Source organism: Alligator sinensis, unplaced genomic scaffold, assembly GCF_000455745.1.
Source record: "Alligator sinensis unplaced genomic scaffold, ASM45574v1 scaffold872_5, whole genome shotgun sequence".
Taxonomy (NCBI): domain Eukaryota; kingdom Metazoa; phylum Chordata; order Crocodylia; family Alligatoridae; genus Alligator; species Alligator sinensis.
This window is the reverse complement of record NW_005842730.1, coordinates 313,421-332,714: the sequence shown is the minus strand read 5'-3', so window position 1 is coordinate 332,714 and position 19,294 is coordinate 313,421. Positions and strand designations below refer to the sequence as shown.

General features: G+C 50.4%; 1 protein-coding gene across 1 annotated transcript in view; it reads right to left on the bottom strand.

Moving 5' to 3' along the window:
• SORT1 (sortilin 1) overlaps positions 1–19,294 on the bottom strand; it is a gene marked incomplete at its 5' end in the record, with an annotated part of 40,358 nt that overhangs the window by 5,056 nt on the left and 16,008 nt on the right. Inside the window, 16 exons of the mRNA XM_014525025.2 lie at positions 1,390–1,496; positions 2,042–2,150; positions 2,815–2,931; positions 3,505–3,694; positions 5,701–5,891; positions 6,983–7,151; positions 7,389–7,491; positions 8,366–8,472; positions 10,578–10,733; positions 12,728–12,872; positions 13,204–13,331; positions 14,403–14,452; positions 15,602–15,675; positions 16,508–16,672; positions 17,195–17,297; positions 18,351–18,424. Of these exons, the coding sequence (XP_014380511.2) occupies positions 1,390–1,496; positions 2,042–2,150; positions 2,815–2,931; positions 3,505–3,694; positions 5,701–5,891; positions 6,983–7,151; positions 7,389–7,491; positions 8,366–8,472; positions 10,578–10,733; positions 12,728–12,872; positions 13,204–13,331; positions 14,403–14,452; positions 15,602–15,675; positions 16,508–16,672; positions 17,195–17,297; positions 18,351–18,424 (1,988 nt within the window). The remainder of the gene's footprint in view (positions 1–1,389; positions 1,497–2,041; positions 2,151–2,814; positions 2,932–3,504; positions 3,695–5,700; positions 5,892–6,982; positions 7,152–7,388; positions 7,492–8,365; positions 8,473–10,577; positions 10,734–12,727; positions 12,873–13,203; positions 13,332–14,402; positions 14,453–15,601; positions 15,676–16,507; positions 16,673–17,194; positions 17,298–18,350; positions 18,425–19,294) is intronic.

Genomic DNA, 19,294 nt, shown 5'->3' with positions numbered 1-19,294 from the left:
ACAAGAGGGGCTTTCAATCTAAAACGTTTGAGTGTCATTGTCCTAGGGCCCTTATCAAAGGAAACACTGCAGCCAGCAGGGAAATGCAGCACCTGTTTCACAATACTGTTCAACAGAGCTTGATCAAGTGAGACAGGAAGCAAAGGCATCTGTACGCCACTGAAACCCCAAGAGCGTCTGAAGAATTGTGGAGGATTACTGAAGATATCAAGGAGTTTCTAACCACCACAGGCAGCCCACACCTCCGCATTTGTATCTCAGAGGACAAGCACTGCCCAGCACCTGGTGCGTCTGGTGGCAGCACAACACGGGAAGCCTCTGAGGGAAGAGCATCACCATCACCACCTCTTGCAGCACTTGTAATCCAATTAGGAGCCTTCCATCCAGGCACCAACCCAAGTCTGAACCAATTTAGCCTGGAGAAACTAATGAGATCATGCAAATACGGCTGCGGCAACACTGGCATTAACGTGCTGGCAATGAAGGTAAGCAGAGGACTCCCCCTAGCAGGTCACTGCACTGCTTTACAGGTCCGTGCAGAAGAGGGAGGCTTCAGACAATGCAACAGCCTTCTCTGGAAAAATGCCGTTTCCCCTTTGCCCTGCATTGCAGTTCTACAAGTGATGGAGAACTCCAAGGGGTCCCATCCAACCTGGGAACTTGCTCTCATGCAGGAGGAAGCCAACTGCATCTCAACTAATCTGACCGTTCTCTTCCCTTTCCAGGAATCAGAACAAGAGAGCTGTGTATCACACAGGACTTTCCCCACCTTTTCAGACTTGCTCTAGTAACATTCCCTCACACTCCTGGCTCTGATCTCCTAGACTGCCCTATTCCCCTTGTTACATCTGATCCATTGAAGTTTGGCCCATTCAGGATCAAAAGCTAGGCCTGGCTTCCAGCTTCAGTGCTGAGTGGTAAAGTACGGATATTTTTCTTGGCAGCCTCAGTATCACTAAGGCACAAAGAGACTTGAGATGCTAGCTGGACATTACTGTACTGAGTCAACACTCAATCCACCTCATCTTGGTCAGGACCATGTGGCTTGAGGGGCCAGACAGGAAACAACAAGGCCCTATGGCAGCCCAGAAAGACCAGAGCATGATCTCCAGATGGTTGGCTTCGAGCTCACAGCTGGTTTAGTGAGATCACCTTGAGTGAAAACTTATAGCCCTTACAAGTCTTCTTATATAGTGGAACAGTTAGCAACTGCCATCATTACCTACAGGGATCACAGATCCTCTAACAAAGCTGAAACCAATTGATTTAGGAGTCATCTCCAAGCCTTCCTGTACGTGAATGAGGTGGAGTGAGATGGCTAAGCCAGGGGTTCTCACCATCTAATGCATCTCCCAGCTTAACTGCACCCAAGACCTCTGCAAGCCTCACCTGCCCCCGCAGACATATTTCTTAATGATGATGACTCCAGCTACAATCGCGATGAGCATCACACCTATAACAGCCAGAATGATGGGTGTGGAGCTGGAAGAGGCTGACTGTAGGGAGAGAAAAGGAAACATTGCTATAGTCACATAATGTGCAATTTAAACCAATTACTGGCATTCACTTGAGACTCTTCCAGTGCCAAGGAGCAAAAAGCACTGTGCAACAAATATTACTTGGTCAGTATCTTGTATGGCAGTACAGCCACTTCAAGGGTCAAACATGACAGCTGCTCCAAAGTGCGGACCAAGGCTTCAGTAGTTTTACAAGTTACATCTAGGTGGAATTGGGAAAGGTAATTGGAGAAACAATGCACTTGCTCCCCTTGAAGCAGCATGGAACAGTATGTTTGGCAATTCTATTTAAAGAGAAGGCAGTGCTACAGGATCTGACCCCACATGACGAGGGCAAAGGCTTCTCAGTGAGTGTCCCTCACTTGGTCTACCACAGGACAGTCGGGTGGGCAAGGGAGTCTTTGACAGCAGGGCAAAGGGACCTATTTTAAAAGCAGCAATGTCAGGATCCTGAGGTTTCCAGCCTGGATTTGGTAACATACCTCCCACCCCATGTTTTCTCCAGGCCTGGGTTGATCACCTACCAGCTGGCTGGGGCTCAAAAAGTTGCTTGTGCATTTTCTCTTCAGGTCAGTCACCTCCCGTGGTGGGCTCTGTCCACCATCACATTTGTCTCCTGGTATTTTACGATACCTGGAATTTCAAAGAAAACTTCTGAAAACCCGTAGCACAGTGGGAAGCTGCCCAGGAGAGGCTAGGGACTGCCCGGCCACATGTGGGCACAATAACCCCCACTGGGCTGGGAGCTGTAAACCACATGCAGAGTCATGCTGCTTTCTAATCTCAATCCACGAACTGGGGCACACCCACTGCATCCTGCAGGGGCGTCTGAGAGCCACGGCCTCCTGGAAACAGAGTTCTTAGCCTCCCAGTACAGTGCTGCTGCTGGCTCCTGCCAAAGCAACACAGGCTGCTCAGTGGCCTGGGCCATGGCATGTTGACATCCAGCAGAAGAAAGGGCTCACTCTGGCATGCTCCAGTAACATGTGCCCTGCATCCAGAAGAGCAAGCACTGTCCCAACTTTCAGGGCAGTGGGGGAAAAGGTGCATAAAGATGCCAATGGGCATTGGTGGCAGAGCCTAGAATAGAAGCCAGGCCTCCTGGACCCCAATGCTGCCCTACCCACTGGGGAGTGCTGCCACGACAACAGCTTCTTTGTCACTCATTCCCAAGCCCACCACCTTTCACTTCAGCCTTCCCTGCAACAACGGTGCCGCATGCCGGAAGCCCTGGGTGCAGCACTGGCTGAGCACCTGGATTCACTCAAGGATCAAGGGTTATAAAAAGACACGTTACCCACTAGTCTTCAGCAGCTCCCGCCTCCCGTAGAGGCAGAACTCCAGGTCGTGGCCCTTCAGCTCCGGTTGCTCCACGCAGTTGGACTGGTTTTCTGGGCGGAAGTAGCCGAAATCACTGTAGCACGAGAGGCAGCAGAAAGGCAAAGGAGAGCAAAGCATCAGAGACTGCTTGAGGCAGAGCGTGACCCGTCTCTTCTAGCCTGGCATGTTGCTACATGCAATCCCAGGGAGCCTCTCAGACAAAATGGAATTGGGTGGCATAAACCTGGCCAGCAAGGTCTGTGCTGGGGTCAAGCTAAAGAATCCCCCAAGCAGCCCCCAAGTCTTATTCCTGATTTGCATTGCTCCTAATATATGGCTCATGGTGCTGTCCAAGAAGCTGGGCACTCCTCAGACCATGACCCTCTGTGGATGACCCCTGACTTTATGGACACATTCTTCACTGCCATGAGCAATCCTAAACTCTGAACCAGCAAGGGAATCTAGATACTGTGCACAGGCAATGGCAGTGGCACCACTAGATCCCAGTCTAGGGGCCAAAGCCTGCACCACACATACCTAGAAGTGGCAGCATTACAGTCCCCTCCATACAGCAGAGATCTGCCCCCGTGCAACTGTTCTAGACCCCTGTGGGGCACTCACCCTTGCCACGTGAGACAAGAGGGGGGAAAAAAATGCTTGACCGTACCAGAGGAAGTCTTCCAGCGTGCAGAGACAGACTGATGGCTGCTTGGTCACCATGTAGTCCCGGCCGTTCTGACAGACCGATGATTTGCGGAGCCGCCGGTACTCCTCTTTGTAACCCAGGATGCAGCCATCAGTGGGGTTAGTGGGGTTGCTGGAGTGAGCTAGCCAAATGGTGTAATCCTTGTCCTCACCTGGGAGAGAGGAGGTCATTAGATTCCAGATTGTTGTCAGCTATGCTGCGTGTAATGGCCCTAGCCAACAGCAGAGAAACAACCGCTACCTACTTAAGAGCGGGGGGCTCACATACCCAAAACCGGGGGGACAAATATTCACTTCAGCCCAAAATCTTACTAGCTGGCATGATGCAGCAGGCTGTGCCCTGTCACAGGTGATATCAGGGCCACTCTCTATACCCCCTGTTCTACCCAGTGCTGATGGGAACAAATGTGCATGGCACTGAAAAACCCTGTCTGACCTATCTGAACAATGCTTCCCCCCACCATGTACAGTTCCCACTCAGTACACTCCTAGAGAATATTGCCCCTCCAGGAGCCTGCGGGGGCATCCTCTCACCCCCACAGAGGAAGCTTGATGATCTAAAGGATGGACCATGGGAGGCATTAGAAACTAAGAGCTTCAGCTTTCCAATTGCAGCTCTGTTGCAGATTGCTTCCATGCCATGGCGCACGTTGCTGCCATCATGCAGGGAGTGAGAATGAGCACAAGCACTTGCAAAGACAAGTATTGCTGCACTGAACATAGAAAGCTCCTCTTCAGACTGGCAACCAAGTGCCTAGGATGACCCTAGAAGCCTGTCAGCACAGACTCTCCATGTTAAGCCTAAACAGATACTCCACGGCCTCAGTGAGTATCCCAAATAGTTACAGGCTCTACTAAAGTCACCACATGGCTTGCCCAGAACCATGTTTTATATCACCAGGAAGAAGTACCCCAAATCTCTGATCAAGGATGCCACAGTAAGCCAGAGCTGAGGACTGAGGTGGGAAGTAATGGGGGAAGTGCTCCACAACAGCCTTCAAGGCATTTGCTGCTGGGTTGGGAGTTCTGGGGCCTATGACACCTGCAGAGGGGTGGGAGATGGCTTGGGGCTGTGGAGAACACATGGCCTGTTTTTAAACTGGGATGGGCAAAATATAGCCTGTGGGCCGGATCTGGGCAGGCGGGGCTGTTTCCCCTCACACTGGGTGGGAGGGAGGGACTGCTTACCCCCCAGTGCTAGAACAGCAGTGACAGCTACGGACCTGGGTGGGTGACCTGATCCCCACCCAGAACCTGCTGGCCACATCCACAGCTGATGCTGGCATATGCCCAGGGCTGCTTCAGGCATGCAGGATGGGTGCTGCTGTAAGCTGCAGATGCAGCTGGCATGTTCTGGGTCGGGGTGGGAATTGGGGTGTGCTACAGTTTTGGGCAGGATGAGGGGAGAGAGAGCGAAGTGTGACCCTCAACTTAGGGAGTTTTAGTGAGCTGTTGCGGGGTGGGGGTGCTGACCCAGCCTGCAACAACTCACCAAAACCCCCTGAGTGGCCCTCCAGCCCAAATAATTGCCCACCCCTGTACTAAACCAAGCAGCTGTGGACTGGCTTCTGCTGACACTGTCCTCTCTAGGTCCCAGTGTCAACACCAGAGGTGGGCTCCAGCCACCTGCAGGTTTAGGCTGCCAGCTGCATGCCAGCCCATGCTCTGTTGTCATCTGCAGGGGTTTGTGCTGGATGGATAGATACAACCAGAACCATTCAGAGCAGCTGTGGTTCAGAAGCACTGATCTGGCTGCACACACTCGGTGCCTGCCTTGCCCTGCCCCTGAAATGGCCTCTGCAGAACCCAGTGGGGACATCAGCTAACAAGAAGGCTATTTCTTGGCTTCGTGGATTTGCATTCACTAAATAAATAAATAAGCAGGGACATCCAGAATGCTTCTGTCTGCAGTGGATTGACTGGGGGTCTGTACAGAATTGGTCTCCCTCGTGCACCCAGTCTGCTCAGGGAGCACAGTCCTTGCACAGCAGCTTAAGATGTTCCCTGCTGAAATCCCCATATCATATTCCTTGGCCCCTTTTGGTCATTCCCCACCCATTCACATTCAGCTCAGTTCCTCCACTTTGCCCCTTAGAAGCAGGCAGCCCTTCAGCACCTGTGTCCCCGCATGGAAAGGAAGGAGGCAAGAGAGACTCACAGCTCCTGACAAGGAGGTCAGCGAAATCAATGGTATAGGAGACCCATTTGCGAGACAGGAAGCTCCCTCTGAAGCCCCAGACACTGACATTCATAGACTTGGCTCCTGGTTCAGATGCTAGTCCAGTGAAGAAGATGGGCTCCTTGGAGAATGTGTACTTGTACCAGCATTGCCCTTCATCTGTGGAGAACCTAGGCAGACAAGACTTACAATAAGGAACCAAAATTATCAGGGAGTTCATACAACCTCCTACAAGAGAGCAGCAAGTCAGAGAGGCCTGATGCAACCTTCTGTGACCCCCACGCTGTGTTCAGAGGCGGAGACATGAAGGAGTACATAGGCCACACATCATTTGGCTTGCAGACAGGACCTACTGCTGTAAGTGCTCAGAAGACTACTAGCAACAAGGCAGAGACTAGCAACAAATGAACCTCTATCCAGAAGAAGAGGTTGCCTCCCCATCTCAATAACCTTGATTGCTCTAGACCAGTGGTTCTCAACCTTTCTGGACTTGGAGGCACCCCTCACCAGACTTGAGCTCCCCTCTAAGACTTTGGTGAATTGAGTGGCACCCAGTCTCAAAAAAATATTTATAGATTACAGTGCTCACGCCCTTGCAGAGCAGCCTGGCAGCGGGGGCAGGGGATCATCCAGGCAGGGACAAGCCCGTGCCTAGGCTTTTCTGTTTAGTTTATCTGCTTATCTCCCAATACCTCCCTTACTTCCTCATACCTCATGGCACCCTTCACATGATCTCACAGCACCCCAGGGTGACATGGCACACTGGTTAAGAGTCACTGCTCTAGAACAAAGGTTCCCAACCACGGGGCCACGGCCTGGTACTGGGCTTGCGGTGGGTTGACTGCCGGGTCATGGCACAAGCCCCCGGCTTGCACCCCCATCTGTCTGCCCGAGAGAGCGGCTTTTGGGGTCACAGCTGAGCTTTTGGGGTTAAAGCTGGGTGGCGGGAGAGTCCCGGGAGGGAGGCAGCTGGCTGTGCGCGCCTTGTCCCGCTCCTGCTGGGCCATGGTAAGAAAACATTGGGAAACACTGCTCTAGAACTGAGTTTCCTTTAAACACTGCAGTGTGGGAGGGGTAACAGGAAGACCAAGATGACCCAGTGTCTCCTTCAGATTCAAGCAGCATGAACAGAACTGTCCTTACAGCTCGTCAGGGCTTTCAGGAACCAGAGGGTTCCCCTGCCCACCCAATCCTCTTCTCCTCCTCCCCTTCCAGCCACCCTCTCCCCCAAGAACTGTAGCAGCGTGGAGCTCATGCATACTTAATCACATTGATCGGCTGGCTGCTGTGCTCAATGGCAACGATGATGCCCCCAGAGTCCAGGATGGCATAGTGATGGGGTCCCTCCAGCATGCGGGCCCAGGTATAGCCCCCGTCATCCGATATGTAAACGTCCGGGCTCACCACGGAGATGGCATCTCCCACGCTGCCTGTGACACAGCACCCACACCAAGATATGAAAGGTCACTCCCCATGGAGCAGGATGCAATACATTTCTTCTCCCCCTCCCGCCACACTCTATAAGAACGAGCAACTTTCCGAAAGGGTGAGCCTGCTGCAGACCCCATCTTTTGGGCCTCTGGCTGGCAAGCAAGCTCCCTCCTCCTTGCCCACACAATCCCAGTGGCACTTGCCCTCCCACTTCCCCTTCCCATGCAATTCATTACCATGAGCGATGATTATGCCAACAGCATTTGGTTCAGAGAGAGGTACCATAGGCACATTCAGTTTCTGGGAGATGCTGTAGGAAGCGTGGATGTGAAGGCTGCACTGTATACAAAAACAGGAGAGAATCCAGTGTAGGGGGCCACACAGCACACAAGGCAGCCTCTCCCCAGCACATTCCAACCAGCAGAGCTCTGCGACCAGTCTCCTTGGATCAGAGGCTCAGCACAGCTCTCCTAAGCTTTGCTCCCATGCTGGAACCATTCAACTAAGGCAGAGCCAGGGACCAGTGTACTAACCCCGTGCAAGTGAACAGTGACCAGATCACCATGTTTGTACACATTTTCCTTCCTGGAGCAGAGGTAGGCTCTGGGGCTAACTCTATACCTTTTCCTGCTACTGCTATTCTTACTAGTGCCCAATCAGGCTAGACAGCCTGCATTCATAGGAAAGGCAGCCCCCACCCAAAGACGCCAGGATGGTTACATATTCCAAACCTTTGCTAACTTTACTCGTTATCTTAATCTGGCAACACATCTGTCTGGTGGGATGAGAATAAACTGAACAGACATTTTGCTGAATTTCTATCCGTCACATCTACGTCTAACGCTAGGTTCCTACTCTGACAAAGGAACAAGTCCTTTGAACTCTTTGAGAAGAGCCATCCTGGTCTTCAAAGGCAAAGCCAAAATCTCATCAGCTGACATACATCTACACCACGGACAGCAGCACAGTGTAAAGTCAGCAGAAGCAGAGTACTAGATGCCACCTGCCTGAGGCAGCCAGACTTGTTTTGCACAGCACTCTCCGCTCCAGGTCTGCCACTAGCTGATAGTCTGCTCCCCAGCTTAGCTGCTACTGTCTGCAGTGGGGATGTGGCCAGTGCCAGCTCTGAGTCCGAGCTGGACAGAATTTCTCCCCTACCCCATAATTAGCAAGATCACCCCTACTGGCTGGCAGAGATCTTGGAAGGACCAACCTCCTCTTTGTTCTTTGCAGTGGAGTCGCAGGTGGTGTTTTGAGGCTTCCGCAAGGGCACCCACTCGCCGCCACGATCAAACGTGATCACTGACTGGATGGAATTGTCTGAGGGAAGAAAGGTGCAGCTGGGATGAGACGGTCAAGACTATATGCCACGTGCCTAACTCCTACGCAGCTTCCACCAGACATCTGTCCAGCAGGCACACCACCCCCTTGAAATACGCAGACAGCCTGTGTGTCGCAGAAGGCACAGCTGAGCTCTCACTCGCAGCTGACACATTTATTTCTGCCGTAACGTTTTCCCAGGCCCAGAGTGTTCCTGCTCCCCCACGCTGATTCTGTCTCTCCAGTCATAACTGCTACTCTGAGACAGACCCAGTTAAGGACTTTCAGCCTAAAGCAGGACTCCGAAAACTGGTGCACTGTAATAGCTGAACAATGGACATTTACAAAGCTCCAGAAATTATCCCTTCAGGCTGGCTAGGAGATAGCACAGATGAAGAACTACCCTCACCCAAAACACCAGCATCCACATTTCAAGTGTTGTTATTATTAAAGTCAGCTCATGCCCCTCAGTGCTCAACTTTACAAGGCACAATGGGTCTTGGTGGAGCAGTTACACCATCTGTTCATCATGTTACCTTGCATGGCTGCTATTTCCTCCCTTTTTGCATAAAGGCGGCATTTCAGCTGCCAATGTGATCACACGCACACGCGCAGTGGGATTGTTTCCCTTTGTGCCTCTAAACAGGAGTTTTCTAGCCATGTTTCTGGCTGTTTGGGGCACTTCCCCCTGCACCATGAATGCATAAACGTGTTTATATGCTACAGCAAAGCACACATGCACATACCTGTGTCCAGGAGAAAGTTGGGGGGGAGGGAGCAGGGGGAGGGGAGAACCCTCCTGCGTTTAGCTGAGCCACTAGCCCCCCTTGCATTTAATAGCCATTCACAGAAGTTTAGGGCTGGAAGGGACCTTGTGAGATCATTGGGTCCAGCCCCTCTGCTCCACTGGATTAAATGGATGGAAAGCAGCACAGTTTTTGCTCTACTGGGAGAAAGGGTCCAGGCTAGAACCCAGGGCCTTCTCTTATCCATGCCAGGAAGCATCTCACTGAGTCGCACACCCTTAACTCTTTTCTTCCTGACTCCACGCATCTTCCTCTTAGCTGTGCAGGGGTGGGAGAGAGGTCTGGATAATGTCTGACTTGTGGCATGGTGGCTGGAGCATTGTGCTGTAAAACCAAACTCCTCAGGGCAAAAGAAGCCTAGAACCCTGGTCTCCTGAGCAAATGCCTAATTATTCAGCTACTGGGGACAAAGCACAGGCTGACCCTTCTCTGGCATCTAGAATCTGTCAGTTGTAGGCTTCTGACCAACCACACTGTTACTTATACACACACACACATGCACATCCAGAACAGGTACATACGTAGCCACGTGGCTGCCCAGCCACTGCGTTGCCTACTGCACATGCTCAACCTACATGCACACACGTGCTCACGGTGCAGGGGTAAGAGAATTGCAACCTGCATGCAAGTGCCTAGGAACATCACTCTGGCAGCTAGCAAACTGCCATCTCGAGGCAAAAGGAGGATAGAATTCCTCTCATGGTGTCTCCTCTGAGCTCTGTCTCATGCCTGCACTGCCCCATGGGGGCAGACAGCAGCTATCCAAACTGTAGCTGCGTAGTGCCATGAGTGCCAATGCTGCATGCACGGTGCATAGGTTGGTTTATGTCCAAGTTGAAGGGGAAAGATGTTTTGGTAAGATATCAGCCCCACTGGAAAAGCAGAGCAAGGGGCAAGAAAACGGTCTTGGAGCTGAGGGAGCTAAATACTGCTTTCCTCATGAACAGGACCAGGGCCCTCCCACTGACTCCAGAAGCCAACAGGAGCTGCAAAATGCATCCAGTAATAGAAGCCAGACACAAGGGGTCATCCTTGAGCAGTCCACCCAGGTATGGTGGGTTCTGGCAAATCCAGGCAAACACAAGGGACCTGAGTCATGAGACGAGCCCTGACTTTCCTGGACCTCAGTAGCCCGAGAGTCTGCCAGGGTCTCTGCAAGGTTTTGCAGGCGTTGAAGGAACAGGCTTTGCCTCTAAGCTAGCTCACGGGGAGAGCTCTGCTTCCATCCCAAGTTCTTTCCTGGCTTGCAGTGCTCTGCTGCAGCCTGTCCCGCTCCAGACAGAAGTCGCATACACTCACCCTCCGAGAGCACGCTGGTGATGTAGATGCCGCGCAGCGAGGTCACGTTGATGAAGTCTGTTTCCCCTCCAGTGGTTGTGTAGAGATGCCGCTCGAGGGACTTGGAATACACGATGCCCCGATCATCTGAGGTATAGATTGTGCCGTAGCCAGTCTCTACAAGACATGCAGCACGCGGTTCAGGAAGAGAGGCAGCCTGATGGAACACCCACAGTCCTGCACCCCTACAGTAACCACCGTGACCAAGGCTAGTAGGAAGCCTGGGCAGTTTCCAGTCACACCCAGCCTAAAGTCTCCATGCTCCAGAGACAAGCCAGTCCCTGACCCATCATTTCAGGGAGGACAGGACATGTGGATCCAGCCTTCTGATCCGTGGGGTCTCCAGGAATCTGAAAGACTGGGGAGGGGTTTGGGACACAGTCTCGCTGTCAGGAGGCATGAGCTGGTCCCCAAGCTGCAACATTCAGGTGGAAGGGAGTGTCAGGAACTAGGGTCTTTGCTATTGCTGCAGGCTGGTGTTGTGGACAATGTGTTACAAAGCAGGACAGCTCAGTAGGAAGGGTGCCAGCTGAGGAACCCCAAGACCTGGGGTCAATGTTGGACATGCCCAAGGTCATGCGTGCGAGGCCTGTGGACAAATCAGTCCCATGACCTCACTCCCTCATCTGGTCAATGGGAAGAGCACTGCCTTCCCTCCCAGCAGTGTGCGAGGGTAAATCTGTTAAGGTTATGGGGCATTCAGATACTAACACTGTACAAATGCAATCGTGCCTTTGAGAAGTCCTCATAATAAAAGGCCCTGCCAGAGACCCAACACTGATCCCTACTGCTCTAGTTTTGCCATACACAAAGCAACTCAGCAGGCTTTCCCTGATATGCTTGAGAGCCAGGGACAGATTTTCCTAGCAAGTCTGGGCACCATACAGTGGTAGGGAGTTGAGATTATGTTCATTTCAAGCTTTTGGGGCTGGACTGCAATTTATTTTTCCAGCTGCCCTCAAGCAGTTTTCTGGGGATTGGTTTTGAGGTGAAATTGAAACATTTCACATGCAACAGCTAAGCAACTTGCCCTGATGTATGTGGCTGCGTGGCAGGGAGGACAGTGCTGCACAGGAAAGACAGAGAGGGAAACAGGCTTCTAGCCCCTGGAGCGCTCCTCCTGATGCGAGAATGGGTGGGCACACAGCTACATGATTTGGCAAGCCTTAGCACTGTAACAGCAACAGATAATAGCATGCTTCTCAGAATGCCTCGCAAGCAGTAGAAAGACCAGAAATTCAAAATTAAGGTGACCTCTGCAACCTTAATTCTGCCCCTCTGTCAGAAGGGTCCTGTTTTCCAGCAAAACACCTTGACTGCATCAGCAACTCCAAAAGTTGATTTGTGATCTAGCTGGACTGCTTTGGTTGCTGCTAGATTGCCCTGTGGAATTTAAACCAAAGGGCACCTGTATTTCCATCACTCTCCCATTCTCCAAGGCCATAAGATAATGTAGAGAAAAAAAAAAATCTCTTCCTCAAAAATCTCTTCCTCAAATTCACAATGGCAGGATTCACAGAGCAGTTTCCAATGCAGAAGTACCATGCTGAATGATACAACACAGATATGAGGCTGATGTTTCCAGAGTAAGAGACTTAAGGTACATATCAAGAAATTAGCAGCCTACACACAAGGGGGCTTGAATACCTTTTCCAAGACACACCACATTCTCCTGAGCGCCTGGACTCTGCAAACTGATTATGCAATGTGGAGTTGCAGAGACACTGTTATCAGTCTACCCCAAAGGCGAGTATCTTCCATGGAAGACACAATGGTTGGGTGAAGCAGAAGGGTCAGCTGGGGGGCATGGTAGGAGTTAGGTCATCTGATTGCTTCTGTACTTTAAAGCTTAGATGTGGGTTTGAGGTGTGATCCAGACTTGGAATGCTTAGGCCTCTACGGGTGGTAAATCTCTGCTCAGAACACCACAGCCTTCACACAACAATCCCCTCCTGTTTGACACAGTTTCATAGTTGGTCGGGTCAGAAGGGACCTGAGCAGATCATCAAGTCCGACTCCCTGCCATGGCAGGAAAGAATGCTGGGGTCAAGAGATGTGCTATTTTACCAAAACCTAGCACAGCCCACTCTGCTCTCCTCTGTAGCCCTTACCTCCACGCTCATCTACATGCATAAAGACCATATCATCGTTAGCTGCCAGGATGGAGTAGAACTGCTCCTGGCCCACCGAGGGTAGCTGGGCCATATTCCAGGTCTCGCCTTGGTCAAGCGAGACATGAATCCTCCTTGTACCACCCTGGAAGGAAAGGATATTGCTTATAAACCACTGGCGACGGCAGCACCACTTCACTGTATATTAGTTCCTCTGCATCAGCATCCAAGACATACCACAAAGGCAAGAAGAAGAGAAGATGGAGGAAAAATACATCCCCGTAACATGACGGGGTGCTGGAATGGGGCAAGCAATTAGAAAACCATGTACTCAGTTATAGTCCTGCCTCTTTCCAGCTCTGTAAGGCTCAGCCTTGTTCTTGTACAGCCATACTTATAGAATGGCTCATGGCCTCCCAACAACACAGAGGGCTCCTGCTGCAAGAGCCAGCAAGAAGAAGAAAAGACCCTCATACCTTCTCTGTCATCACAGAAGCAAAGAGGAAGCGGCCCCCCAGCCCGAAGGAGTAGATTCTTGTTCCAATAGTCTTGAAAACCTTGCCAAAGTCAGATGTTTTCTTCAGCTCCAGTAACCCGAGGTCAGCTTCTTAAGAAGAAGGAATCATGAATTAACATAGTAGCTGCGAACAAAAGGATCAAGGTGCTGCAGTTCCAAACTGAGACCAAGGCAGGGAAGTGATGAGTCCTCCTACACAGACCAGTGTACACACTGCCACACATACCACCCCTCCCACTTCCACCCTCAGGATAGAGCCACATCCTGCAGCACTAAACGCCAGTGTCTGCTCTGGAGCACACATTTTCATCCTGGCACCTGTTACTAGCAGGACTCATGCCTTGCATTGCCAGAGCCATCTAAGCCTGCTGGATGGCAGGAGTTCCAATGCCCACTGGTCTTGTGGAAACTCATAGCAGACGTGCTCTATTTAAAACCAGACACACTGAACTTCTGCATTGCAGCCTGTGACAAGCTAGCTTTGCCTCCAGGCCAATCAAATCTCAGGCTGGCAGCAAGCAGGTCTCTAGAAGGCAAGTTATAACACCTAAACATCCATCCATCCACCACTGAAGGTCCAGTAAACATGCATCTCTCCTCAGCTGAAGACCCAAATGCAGTCCCACAACCTGCCCAGGAGCACTGTTTGCTCCAAATTTTTCCCTCACCTACTCCTCCATATCTGACCTGTTTCTCTTTAAACTGTTTCACAAGGGTGCTTGCATTATATCGGTTTCGTGGCACACTGCTTTCCATCACCCTGCACAGTTCTCTGGATGTTCTGGCCTATGAAAGAGCTGTTTAGACGTAACTGAGGTTTTTAAATGATGTGCATAAGTTATTATTTGCATTACAAGTTAAATCACTTTGCACACAGAGCCTGACAGCAAAGGGACGCTGAAATACAGGTTTCCAAATGACATACTGTAGACACAGATTAGCCATTACAGTCTCAGGAGCATTTTTGTTCAGGGTAATTCAGAGCTGTTCTTTGCTCCTTGCATAAATGAACCAGTGAGGAACAACTGAAGGTTTCTTAAGATCTTAACAGGATATGAAACTGAAGGAAGATTCCTTTGAGTCTATAGGCTCACACAGACCAGGAGGTTAAGACTCTCAAGTGCCATATGATTCTGAATTAAATCAGGGAATACTTACTGCAGGAGCCATTCAGGTAGGTGGTGAAGAAGATGGTGGTGTTAGCTCCCCTAGAAACAGAGGGGCAACAAAGACTGTGTTTAGGCATGATAAAGGTGGCTCATTTATGGGGGGCTTTTAACGAGAGAGGACATGGCACAATCAAACTCTAGTATAGGCATTCATTACTGAACAGTTTCCATGGACAGTGCAGACCTGGGATTTTACAACACGCACCTCCATGGGATGAATCACTCCAGCTCCTTTTGGAGACGGAGTATTTTTGTTCAAAAGTACAGGGAACATGCCCGGGGCTTGTGAACCTGCAGCTGGGTACTGCACAGACTGCATACAGCAGCCTCCCCCAGGTTATCCACTGTAGCACTGCGTGATCAGGTACAGGCAAGTCATGTGATGAAAATATTCTTTACCAGACACAGGGCTGATGCCTCCCATACTCATGGTGCCCAAACCCAGATTTCTACACCGCTATGCTGCTTGACCCCCGCAAAAAAATCTCTGTGACCTGTCATGTCTACTTCTACAAACAGAAAGCTTACTGATACTGCTTATTTGGAAGGGTTCAAACTCAAGGAAGCTAAGAAAATTGTAGCATTTAACAAGGCTCTTTTGTCTGAAGTGTTCCCTATATCTACAGATAAACCCTAAGGGAAAACAGTAAGACATGCCACTACACTCTGGGCATCCGTAGGAGTACTTGACATTACAAAGTGGTGGTACAAGTGCTTTTTTCTTTTTAAGGGCTTTTGAAGACTGTCTAAGATTTGCATTCAGTCATACACTTAATTTAAATATGCACTGAGATAATCCCAGGAAGGTGTCAGACAAAAGGGCACAGGAGGCTCCAGAACAGACAAGTTCAGCTTAAAATATTTGGATAAGGTCTTGGATTACACAAAGAACGTCAATGTGCTCTGTGAAAGAAACGGGAGTTTCATCACATGTATGCTCAGTACACAAAGCTCCCAGGCCTTTGGGCTGTTTGTTACTCTCTCACACAACCAGTTATGGTGTCCTTCAGTGAAGCCTCTAAACAGAAACTCACTCACTGGGGCCAAGAATCAGCATGAAGAGCTCCAGTTCCCCAACCAACGTCAGAATTAAGCATTTGAGTGGGAGATTTGACAATAAAAGTTAAGACCAGTGCGGGGGAAAAGAGCCAACAACATGGATCACCCACCTGCTGTGTGGCTACTCACCATTTTGCCAGACAAACAGCTTTGTGGAGTTCTTCCCAGCTTTCCCCAAAGTTCTTTGACACCCAGAGGCCATTCTGAAAAAGTCAGAATTAAGAAAGATTGATTGTTACTGGCTGAGCTACCTCTGAAAACTTCAGTTCGTATCGGGCCTGAAGATGGAGCATTTGAGAACAGTGAGTACAAGACTAAGGATGTGGAGAAGTTTGAGAGAGTCCAGAGAAGAGCCACACGCATGATTGGAGGTCAAGAGAACAGGCCTTATGAGGAGAGGTTGAGAGCCATGGGACTCTTTAGCCTGGAGAAGCGAAGGCTCAGGGGTTACTTGGTGGCTGCCTATAAGTACATAAGGGGTGTGCATCAGGGACTGGGAGGACGTCTGTTCACCAGGACAACCCAGGGGAAGACCAGGTCTAAGTCACAAACTGCTGGAAGACCGTTTTAGACTAGACATAAGGAAAAACTCCTCTACTGTCCGAGTCTCCAGAGTCTGAAATAGACTCCCCCCAGAAGTGGTGCAAGCACCTACTCTTTATACCTTTAAGAAATGCTTGGAGGCTTATTTTCCTGGCATGATCTGACCCCAGCTGACTTCCTGCCCCTTGGGCAGGGGGCTGGACCCGATGATTTTGTGCGGTCCCTTCCAGCCCTAGTGTCTATGAAATCTATGAAGACCACTGTAAACAATATATTCTCAGTTTCAGGTTTGAACAGGTAGGTGTTGTGACCCAATAAATCTAGAGTGGTAGGGCCACAGCAGCTAACTTGTTATTTTCCCCACCGTGGAAGACCACGCAATACCACAAGATGTCGCTAAAGAGTTCGATAATGTGGTTTGTGGGTTCTTTAGTTATTACTACAAGGAAGCAGAGAGGAACATGTTCCCAGCTTTCTGCCCGTATCTCTTACTTCAGTGCTGAGGGCTAGCAGGTAATCCGAGTTCTGGGGGTGGTAGGTGATCTGAGTCAGCGGGTGGAAAGGGAGATCCGTCTCGACAAAGTTCTTGGCAAAATCAGATGATCTGAAGATCTTCCCTCCGCGGCTCCCACCAGACACGTCCCCTGTGAGAATCACCTGAACATGGAAAAAGAGGGAATGAGGTCAATACATTCACCTTTGCTGCCTCAGCATCCCTGGCATGGCACAGCCCACAGGAAGAGCAGAACGCAAGTGCTGAATTAACCTGCTCTAAAAAAGGAGCTTCATGCAACTCAGATTTACCCAGAAATCCCCTGCCCTACAATTATAATGTGGTTTCCAGAGCAGCAGATCTCCAAAGGCCTCTCAGGGCCCTGAGAGAGGTGTTACCCACATTTTACAGAGTGGGAAAAATGCAGTAAATAGACATGAAGCATTTTGCCCAAGCTCTCCTGGCATGTCTGCACAGTGCTGGGTACAGGACCCAGGGATGCCGGACACTAGTAAGAGCAGCCCACTCAAAACCAACATTTCATCCTACCCCTAAAACAGAAACATGTTACAATCCAGCATGAATGAAGCCTCCACTGTAAAGCCAGGTTGCTCCCCTGCCTCCCCACTGACTCAAACGCAGCATAAATTAATTGGCTGGGGAGTGGATAATTGGCTGTCTCCTACCTTCCCCGAATTTTCTGGTCCAATGGCTATCCCAAACTCTGTCCGGATGAATGTGTTGTTAATGAGGTGCGTGATGTCCTTGAACTTTTTTCCATAGTCCTCACTGAGCAGAAGAAAAAAAAGAAACAGTAACAATGCTAGAAGTCACCTTGGTATGCAGCATGGTGCCAAGGTCACTGCAAAGGCCATTGCTGGGATTCAGGAGCCTCATGGGAAGGATGTTCTGCGGCACCTCCAAGCAGCTGTTCACTGCAGCCATCAGAAAGACAGACGGCAGGGAAAGAATTGCAGCTTTTCATGGTGCACACATCCCAAAGGTCTACGTTCCAGCTGGGGAGGAGACTGCCAGCAACCCAGCACCAGGGCAAGCCAAGGAAGTCAACTGCTCAGCCTTCAGCTCCAACTCATTTGCTTCCCCCCTATAAAAAAGGCATTTACCCCACTGAGAGAAAACCTCAGCTGGGAATTTTGGTCTCCAAAGGGCCTCACAGTCCTTTACATCAGTGAAAAGATCTTTGGGAAAGATGCAGGCACCAGCTGCATGTGCCCCAAAAGAACTGGGGCACCATTTTGTAGAGGTGAGTTAATGATCTGAATGGAAACATCCAGGCCCTGGGCACATTCACAAAGGACCTGCTCTGTCCACGAGTGGACAAGGTCCTCCTGGGTACAAGAAGAGCATCCTGAGTATGTGATACATTATCAAACCAGCACAGCAGCTGAAGACTCAGCTTTCACAATAGCCAGAGCTATGCCTGGCTTTCCAGGTCACCCTTCAGCACACTCCCAGCCCCCCTGGGCTAGGCAGGACCTCAGCTGTACACTTCTCAAGCACAGAAGCAGATGCTGGGCATGCTTGGGCACCCAATGATTACTTCTGGCTCTGCACTTCACCAGCCGACCCGTACTCTGTAGGCTCAAGAAGCATAGCAATTAAATGGTGGCTTAGAAGTACTCCACTACTACCACCTACGAAGGCTATCTGAACCTGTAAGCAAATCAGTCTACTTCCGGCCCCTTGTGCACTGGGTGTAGCCAGCTGACTTCCAAGAAATGGGAGAACTGCAGACTCATATCTGATAGCTGAAGAATGCAACTCTCCAATGAAGCAAGGTCCACAAGACCAAATCAACCTACTGAGCATCACGGGTCTCACCTCCTGTAGAGCTTGGACTGCCCGAAACTCACAATCACCAGAGGTACCTGGAACGTGGTCAGGACAAGAATCACCTGGAGACAAACAAAGAGAACCAAAGGGCATTTGTACGCATGCTTGCACCGCAGCACTGGGCATTTTTAAACGTGCCCAGCGCTGCTGCAAATGCAGTTGTGTAAGCGTCGAAACGCACATCAGCGCTGAGAAAATGGTGGCAGAGCACTTTTGAACTACAAGTTGGAGGTGTTTTAGTTCAAAAGCGTACTGCCACCATTTACTGCATGCTGACACGCATTTCGCCACTTATACAACTGCATGCGGCGCAACGCAGTGCACGTCAGCTTGCATGCAGAGCAGGCTCGATTAATTGAGTCTGCTCTGACCTGCCAGATCTCCAGTGCATCTCAGGACAAAAAAAAGATACGTGTATAAATGCCCAAAGAATCAAGTCCGTGGAAGGCCTGATGGAACAGTCCCCTGCGAACACCAAGCAAGGTGGACAATGCAGCCATTGGCCTTGGTGCTACAACATAACTTCACTAGATTTACCCCTACACCCAGCTGAACTTGGTAGTTATCTTGCACTTTCACCTACCTAAGGATCCTAGTTTGTTAGAAAGGTGCTTTACGGCTTGTGGGGTGGGGTAGGGGCTGGAGCAGAAGTTCTTGGGGACCCTTCTAGCCTTAACATTTATCACAGGATTACCTACAATTGCAGAGACAGGACTCAGTGACCCAGATGGCCCCGTCCAGTTCTGCGTTAAGCATGCTTTATAGACAAATTCAGCCACTGCTGTGGAAAAGGCACCAAACCAACAGACAACCCTGATAGAGGCAGGGAAGGAGGGAAATTCTGCTCAGGCTTTAGGTGGGTAAACAAGCCTTTGACATCCATCCACGCCAGACCACCCCTGGAGGCTCCAGGTCTCATCTGCTAGTGGAAG